The following is a 9,271-nucleotide window of genomic DNA, read 5'->3' as shown; positions in this document are numbered from 1 at the left end:
CTTGTAATTTAAAAAAATGGAATGTATTTCTTTTTAATAAAGTTGGTATTGATAAAATTTTGTTTCCCACTATATTTTCCATTTTTGTTATACCTACATATGTCTGTATATTTAATTGTTCACGAGTGGAGAAAAGTATTTCATCTCGAGATGGAAATGCTTACATAATTTTATGCTCTAGTTAATTTAAAATTAATGGCGATAAAGCAACAGAATCGCAAAAAGAAATTCTGGTAATTTTTTGGTAAACCGTTAAAACATCTCCTAAAATAGGGTGAAATAGTGAGGATAAGGTAAAGCCTTGAGGGTTGCTTTCGCTGTACAGCAAGAATAAAACGCTCTCTCAACGGTAATAATAAAGTATTTTATTGAAAACTAAGTTGTATAGAAAAAGACGTGTTGACGGGGTGAGTATTCGTTGGAGAGTCCCTGTGTGTGGAGTCGGTCGTAGGTATACGAGTACGCATCGGGTCGCCGGCGCCAGCCCGCCGTAGACCCTTCCTGGAACGTTGGTGCGTCCGGCGGCGCTCTTGACGTAATGCTTAAAAATGGGTCACTTGCGAAATTGTGTACCCACAGCCTTATAACGAAATGCAACAACAATACAAATACTTTGAGAAAACAATTGAGTACAATGGCAAAATTTAAATCTTGTCTTAATTTTGAGACCTTCGATACCTTTATTACATTAGACAAAAACGAGTTATTATTTGTCAAAATTCTTATCATCCATATTAAATACATATAGGTTAGTTATTAATCTCCTAAGTTTAAAGAAATATGGAATATATTTAAAGAATGGTTTGATGTAATAATTTCTGATAACACCTGTATATCGTTAACATTATTTTCCGAAACCGAACTGAAATTATTTCTTATCGAAAGCAATTTCCTTTTTATAACAAATTTATCTTAATATGAATTTTATGTAAGAATAAATATTCGTTGACAACTTCTATTGTTTAGTTGTTAAAAACATGGATGTACATTTTTAGCTTTTGAGTAGTTATGTACTTCAGACATCTGTTGCTGTTTGTTCTTTGTGTCTTGATCGTCCAAGTCAAGAGTGTGCATGATTTAGAAGGTTTGCAAACTAGTTATACAGGGTGTTAGAAGTTTGACTGTCTTAATTTTAACAGACGATAGAATACATTAAAATAAACAAAAAAACCTTATATGACATGGGTCCTAAACTCAACCATTTCCGAGAAAAAAATATATATCAGTGTTCGATTAATTAAGGAATATTGACATAACTGCGAAGAATACCATAAAATATCACTTTTTTGAACTTCTTTAAGCTTAATTCTAAAAAAATAATTAGCGTTGTAATAAATTTAAAATTCGATCAAATTCATGTCGAGCAATGTGACAACGGCGCGGCGGTTAACAAGAGGTATCTACCAAGATATCCACAACCAACAATACGCAATTCAGTTGGTATCTGAAATCTGACAGTCGAAGACTTGTGAGAACGAATTTTTGCCGCTGCCCATCAAATAAGGATAAATCCGGGTATTTTCTAGCGAGTGTGCGAAAATTGGATTCATAATTTAATTTAATTTAAGCACAACACTATCTTCGTACTACAAAATGGATACATTTTATTTTATTTATTTAAAAACTGGAAAACAATTGTCTTGAAGTTGACTAAACGTTTCATAATAATAGTTGTTTCCATTTTTGTTATTCCATAGGGCAAGTCTGTGTAACATTAGGTTAAGCGCTGTTGTCACGTTGTGATGAAACTTCCTAATATTGAATACTCGCTGTATTTTGAAAATTGTTAATCTTACTCCCCTGTAATATACAATTTTGTTCATTTATGATTGATCTACCTTATCCTGAAGTAATAGCGCTCAAAATTCTTACACCCTGAATATGCAAAAAGTATGTATCCTTAAATAGTAAAAAATTAAGTGGTTCAGACTTAACAACGCTAAAGAGCAAAAAAAATATTTTTCCCAAAAGTTAAAACAACTTTACCTTATCAATTATCCAAAAATATATAGCACTCTGTAGACGCAAAACAAAATATATTCATACAGTGTAGAAAAGCGCAATTGGTAATATCAAAGGTTCTGTTTCCTCATATACAGGGTGATTCAAAAAACCACTAACAGACTTCTAGGGTAAGTAATACATGAAAAATTAAGACGAAAAGTTTTAATAAACATAGGGTCGTAAAGGCCTCCTTAACGAGATACAGGGCGTCAAAGTTTCTATAAAATTAAAGCGTAAAAATGACAAAAAGAAGTTTATAATCTAGTTTACTTAACTCACTTGTACACATTGACATTAGTGACAGGCGATGTTTAATTTTATTTTGAATAGCACAAGCCTACTATGCGAAACTAAAATGAATGAAAATAAAATTGGATTTACAAATTTTCTACAAAGGTGTTTCTCTTAAAAATGGTTGCTTTAATCCAAATTTTGCTAGAGACTAATTCGATAGACAATTGAACACTTTACACGAAAATAGTGCCCGTTTGACAAAATTAGCAGTGGCGTAGAAAATATTTTTAAAAAAGGGTAACGTTGACCCCGTTTCTACGACACCGCTGCTCATAAAATTTTGAGCAGTACATCAAATATTGGTCTTAAGGTGCTAACTACGCATAGCAAATTTGAAATAGAAATGTTCAGGCATTTTGGAATTATTGCTGACAATGTTTAATTTTACAGAAACTATGACGCCCTGTATCTTGTTAAGGAGGCATTTGCGACTCTATGTTTATTAAAACTTTTCGTCTTAATTTTTTATGTATTATCTACCCTAGAAGTCTGTCAGCGGTTTTTTAATCACCCTGTATATAGGGAACCAGAATCTGAATGTGCCTTATTTTAAGTATAGCTTCCTTTGATGAAGATAATACTATTTAGATCAAATGCTAGTATAATTATGTTACCTTAATAAGTTGTGATAATAATAATTATTTATTATTAACTAATAACATTGTGATAAACAACATTCAACGTTAACAAAGAAACATTGACGAAATCTGCATTGTCAATAGCAGAAGCCATTTATGTTCCCGAACTTAGTGTTTTTTGATTAAACTCTTTAGTATTTTTTTATGTGTTCAGTTTTGTACTTTCCACCTTCAGATCAATTTTTCAAATTATTTAGTAGTTTAGTTAATTAATTGGTGTATTGTAGTTTAGCGTTTTTTAAAATGGTACATGAATTCGGGAACATAGGACCGACAAAACAGAACATACATGTAAACTACGTCTTGTTACATTAAAGTGTAGGTATAAAATAAAAAGAAATTCAAGTCAAGTTCTGGAGACGATATATGTCTTATTATGTCTGCAACAGTTGCATACCTACCTAATTTTTTTCTCGCATAAGATTTGAATCATGTTTCCAACGCACAGGCAAGATTAACTGCTTTTCGTCCATATAGATATTAGATATATATTAATTAATAGTTATACTGATAATTTTTATTAATTTTTAAATCTGTTTGTTATTTATCATATATTTTTTCAGGATGTACTCTTGATGTAGTGAGTGCAGAGATAAAAAAATTGTCGCCTCTGTTATTTCGCAACCATACAACTTACCTTGAGTTGGCGATACCCGAGAAGGGAAAAGTTAATTTAAAAATGGGAGACGGAATCACACTGGCTTGCCCTGGCAAGCGAAATTATTTGACCGCAAGTGCGTACGACTGTCATTTTTTTTGAAAATCTAATAACAGCTGCTACACAAAACTAATTTATCTATAATCGATCAAACAATTTGCCTTCGTTGTAAAACATCAGCGTCAGAGTTACCAACAACATTTTTATGTTTTTCACTGATTTGCTAATACTATAAATCGATGATTTACGAAGTCTGTTCAGAAAATAAAACTAAATAACTCGTTTACTAAGTATATTGGTTTCTTATATTATTTTTGGTTTCTCTTTTGTTCCATACCGTACAACTTGTTTTTCAAATTTTAATGCATTTCTGATGTTTCTTATAAATATGTTCCTGTCACAAAATTAGTTTAGTAAATCCATTATTTATTATGTTAATATTAATTTAATTGTATGTACGTTCTTGTCCATAATTTAATGGTTTATTTCAGCAGGCTAGATTTGTTCTTAATAAATAAACAAATAGATAAATAATAATCGGACATAAAAGCAAGGAAACAAGAAACAGGTACAAATAAATAAACAAGTAAAACACAGACATTCAAACAAATAAATAAATGAAATAATACATAAATAAATAAATATGTAAATACATAAATAATAATTCGCCAAACTACATTTTAGCTAACTCGAATTCTAGCTACGCTACCTGTATCAAGGAAAAAGTATTGAGAATCGGAGAGGAGAGCTTGAATTTTGACATGTTGGAGTGTAAAAATCGTGTAAAAAGTGAAGTTTTGAAAACTAACGTAAGGTGTGCCAACAAGAAAGGTTACATTTCTGAAATTGGTTTTCGCGTAACGGAAAATGACTGGGCTACCTTTATCAAAGTCTGCCACGATAATACCACAGGAGTGACTTTTTACAGCGAACATTATTTGTATGGAAATGAAGTAAAGTGTAAGTGTTTTATATATATTTTTACTTATTACTTATTAAAAAATCTGTGGCAATTCCAAAAGTTTGCATAATGTTAAATAAAAAACAAGATGTTGTTTCAAACCGTTTTCCAGATATGCGTTTGGGAGAAACATGTTAATGTACCTGTAAAAGATTAAATCATTTACAGTTGAATTTCTAATAATGTTATTACTACAATTGTTGGTGCCAGAAACGACTTATATTGGTAAATCCTAACCACTATTCCACCATTGCTCGTTCTGGAATGCATATTTGATTACATACAAATCATTTTGTTTTATTGTTTCCATTTATTTGTTTACCAACTGATTATTATTAATATTTCTAAAATGCATAAAATTTTTGATGCAGAAATAATTTAATTTCGTGCATGAACTGAAAATAATGTAACACTTTAATTTCGACAGCCGTAGTGTTAATTGTTAAAACCCAAGCGTACCAAAAAATAAGAAAAAGGGAACCCCTGTCTCAAAATCATGTTTGTTCTATAATTGTCCGACTGTAGGGCTTGAATCAGCAATTTGAGTAACAAATCAATATTTAGTGCAAACTACATACACTGTAAAAAAAATTCACTCAAGTTTCACTCAGTTTTACTCAATAATTATCAATTTCTGTCCTATAAATTTAGTGACTTTTGACTCTATTCTGAGTATATAAAACCAATTTAGAGATAAACGGATACTTGTCCAACTCTAAAGCACACCATACGCCATACTACCATCCACCACGCGCGGTCACGATGTAACCTAATGGGACTATGGGAATAGACAAAGATGCATTGATTGATGATTTAGGTATAAGTGCACCAAATCCGAGTTTACGTGAAGAACTTATTTAAGGAGTACCTATATTTGAGTAAAAGTACTCAGTTTTGGTTTAAATATAATCACAAATGAGTAAAATGATCAAAATGCCCAATATTGAGGGAAAATGTACTCAATAATTTCACTCAATGTCTGCCATACTGGATTTAGAATGACGTCACTTAGCTAACCATGCATTGTCATCCAAACTAAACGTGTATGCAAAATTTCAGCTCAATCAGTTGGGGATAAATGTTTTAAAATTCATTTGCAAGATTAGACAAATACTACAAGGCAAGTTAAATAAAAGCTTGTAATAAAAATTAACAAAATCGAAAATAAAAATTTTCCATGTCTTTAGTCCCTATTTTATTTAAATTATTGCTGTATTAGAATGTGTTTCAGATTCAGCAAAGGGCCAGGACCGTCCTAATTTCAGCAAGGAGGGACTTGGATCTAATATTTCTGAAGAGTCTTATACTCGGAAGTCTCAGAAATTTACATTCGACTCATTGTTGGGCTCAGAAGAGCTGGCGTCGTATTATCTAAACAACAAGTCGTACCTCGCCAGAGGCCACCTGTCACCCAATGCGGATTTCCTATTAATGAACTACAGACGTGCTACTTTCTACCTCATCAATGCAACTCCACAATGGTAAAATACCACATGACAGATAGAAACAACTCTACAGGATGTTTACAAACTTGGAGTACATAGGTAAAATTCATTAAAATTAGAAGCTTTTTCAATAATCAAAATCATTAAAATTACAAAACGGGGCTTAAAACTTGTTGAGAACCCCTGGAATCGTCCCCGAGTTACATACTACATAAAAAGAGGTGAATATTTCTGTTCAGCTTTAAGTAATTATCAGACCAATTTTAGTTTTCATTACTAAAACGTATATTAAGTTTGAACCAAAATTATTAGTGATAATATATTTAAATGAAGTCTATTAATTTTTTAGACGTTTGTAGATACTTTCTTATTTTAACTGTGTTTACATTTTGTGAAACAGTATCTCTGTGGTATGTGTTTTAACAAAAAAAGCTGCGAAAAAAGTACTAAAATGGGCCATCAAAAGAGTAACAATAAATTGATAAACATGCCGATAACATATGGAAACGTTGATGTAAACTGGGCATCTTTATATTCAACGATTTCCAAATAGGTGTGCACCAACATTTCTAAACGGAGGCAGAGCTAACGGTATAATCAGCGATTCTAAAAATGTTTCCAACGTATCAATGTGGTAAGTCGGTAGATATTAAAAAATTACTGCATCTGCAAAAAACGTCTGCCAATCGAATTTATTAACTCTTCAATATCTTCCTCAAGTTTGTAAACACCCTGTAGAATACACTTGAAGCTGAGCAAGAATGTAATAGTATAATACAAAGCTCCAACAAATTCGGTTCGTACATTCACATATTTACACAAATTTTCGATAGAATTAGCAGATGTGTTGTTTCAAATTTTTATGATACCTTAATTTTTTTTTCTTCAAAACAGTTATCGACTTGAAACGAGTTTGACTAATTTAAAAAATGGCCTATGCAAAAGTTACGGTCTGTCTTAGGAGATTTGTTCTTCAATGCTTTGTTAAAAGTCCTGCAATCTGTCTGAGTCTGATCTTGCTCGTCAGTATTTAAATTTGTTCTCTGATATTTTATTCATTTTAATTTGCTCTAATATTAAGTCCCAGTATTTACGATATTCTTTATGAGACTATCTCCTAAAAGCCTACTTTGCAGCACTATAAAGAAGACCAAACATTCCAAAAATAAACTCCGACAGTATATTTATATTTCCCATAGAGTGAGTTGCTTTTATTTCACTTACATGTCATATGAAGCAACGTCAGATTTAACAAGGCTTCCAAGCAGGTGTTGAACTCGACGCCTTGACTTCTCTTATATGCATCTGGGAGACCAGGGAGATCCACAACCAGTAATATAAGTGTTGACTCACCAGTTGCTTTTTAGGATGGTGTATCCAGTGATAAATGTGTCCTTTAGTCCTCTACTACGAATTGCTAAATTTATGGTTCCAAAAGCGATATTGCCAAAGACTCTCTATATAAAAAGGTGTAGCTATTGTTAACTCTTAAGGTTCAATACATATTCTAACATAAACTAAGTAATGAAATGCAATATCGACTAATTTGCTTGGTATTAATACCATGTTGAACATCATCTCAGAGACCGAGAACGACACTACCTCTGTAGACAGTACTTAAAGCAAGGCCCAAAGTTTCTATGTCCCCTTTGCAGAAACTTTGGGAGTAAGCAGTTGACTCTGGAAACTTGAATCAAATGTGTCAATAGGCCATATTATCCGAATCTGAGTTACTACTTTCTTTGAGATGTTCCATTTCTCTCTGTGAGTCTTGGTGATCTTAACTTCCTCCTCCTCTAATAGAGATGAAGAAAGGAAAGTATGTTACATTTTAGACACAAAAAACATTTAATTGAACATTCATTATGAATAGAATAGAAAATAAATTGAACATAAATAGATTCTTTGGAAAACTGGAACATCTTGCAAAAATATCGTCGTCGAACTTGCTCATCTTCTATCTACCAATTTTGTTGCACTGCTACTATGATAACCGATATATGTATAAATCAAGGCTTGTCAATTAAAATGCTGGTTATATAAAAAAACAAGAATGTAGATTATACGAATATTTAATGTTGAGCGTTGAATGTTGTGTTGTTGGGAACATTTGGAGTATCTCCTCAATCGATTGCAAGGACATCGTCGTAGATGTTTACTTTTTTGTCTAACAATGTCTTCTTAAACATTGTTTTTCGGTTTGTAATCCAAACACCTTCAGCATAATGTAAACATCGGTAGTCTCAGAAGGAACATCCACAATTTGTCCCAGTTGCGCGCATTTGTAACTTTTGAATACAAAGTAAATATTTTAAAGAAAAAGATAAACTAACTGTCTCTGACATTAGTTTCTTTCTATCTATCACTGCTTAGTCTGCATTCTGAAACCCTAATAAAGTTAGTCGTCCTATGGAAATTCCAGGTAACGTTTGAATTGACGAAGAAATCAAAGCACAGTTTTGTCTGTTTCTAGGCAAGTCATCAATGCAGGCAACTGGAAGGCAATAGAAGGCATGGTCAAAATGACTGCGGGAACTTACAATCGCAACTTCACGATAATAACAGGTACTTACGGAGTTTTAGCTCTTCGCAACGTCAACAATACCCCAACACCAATTTATTTAGTACCAGGATCCAAGCTTCCAGTTCCGAACGTACTTTGGAAAATCATGTATGACCAAAGAAGTCAGGAAGGGATCGCTATCGTCGTCGTAAATAATCCGTTTGCGGAGGAAATGTCGAAAAAAGATGTATTGTGTGAAAATGTCTGTGATAAGTATGGTTGGAGTAAGCCAAATTGGGATGATGTTTACCGTGGATTTATATATTGCTGCGATTTAGGCAAATTCCTAAAGGCTGTTAATACTGCTCCTCGCCTGAAAATTAAAGGTGCATTATTTGGACCAATTTGTTTGGACCAGTTTGAATCATTGGTAGACTAGGGTGTTCCAATATTCCGTTTAAATATAATTACCGGATTCTTTGGTCAAAATAAGACGATTTAACTAAATTTATCCCTATCCAAATATAAAAAATAGTTTAGTACCCTTCAAATAAGAATTATCAAAGAGATTCAAATTCGAGGAATATACTAAACGCAATATGTTGTTAACGAAACTATTATTATGTTTTGAATATGTAATGTTTATTCATATGAATGTTTTGATTTTATTTTTTTTAACGTTTTGATTTGTTCGTTGATTGTTAATAACTAGTTGGGCGCCTTTATTGATATAATTGTTTATATTTGTTTAAAATTTGGACTTCCAAT

At 32.2% G+C, this 9,271-nt stretch overlaps 1 protein-coding gene across 1 annotated transcript; it reads left to right on the top strand.

The window, feature by feature from the left end:
* Positions 1-1,008: 1,008 nt before the first annotated feature.
* Positions 1,009-8,942, top strand: LOC108905688. The gene is made up of 5 exons (XM_023455638.1): positions 1,009-1,084; positions 3,500-3,670; positions 4,279-4,554; positions 5,787-6,036; positions 8,474-8,942. The coding sequence occupies exons 1-5, from the start codon at positions 1,009-1,011 to the stop codon at positions 8,940-8,942; spliced, it is 1,242 nt and encodes a 413-aa protein (XP_023311406.1).
* Positions 8,943-9,271: the final 329 nt, after the last annotated feature.

The sequence above is a fragment of the Anoplophora glabripennis genome, unplaced genomic scaffold (assembly GCF_000390285.2).
Source record: "Anoplophora glabripennis isolate ALB-LARVAE unplaced genomic scaffold, Agla_2.0 scaffold31, whole genome shotgun sequence".
Classification (NCBI taxonomy): domain Eukaryota; kingdom Metazoa; phylum Arthropoda; class Insecta; order Coleoptera; family Cerambycidae; genus Anoplophora; species Anoplophora glabripennis.
Note: the sequence above shows the minus strand (reverse complement) of the source record. Positions and strands in the feature narration are given on the sequence as shown.

Bases quoted from the DNA above. Each gene is read 5' to 3' on its own strand.
- LOC108905688 (XM_023455638.1), top strand. From the start codon at position 1,009: ATGTACTTCAGACATCTGTTGCTGTTTGTTCTTTGTGTCTTGATCGTC. The intron at 4,555-5,786 runs GTAAGTGTTTTA...AATGTGTTTCAG, and splicing joins GTATGGAAATGAAGTAAAGT to ATTCAGCAAAGGGCCAGGAC. The intron at 6,037-8,473 runs GTAAAATACCAC...GTCTGTTTCTAG, and splicing joins ATCAATGCAACTCCACAATG to GCAAGTCATCAATGCAGGCA.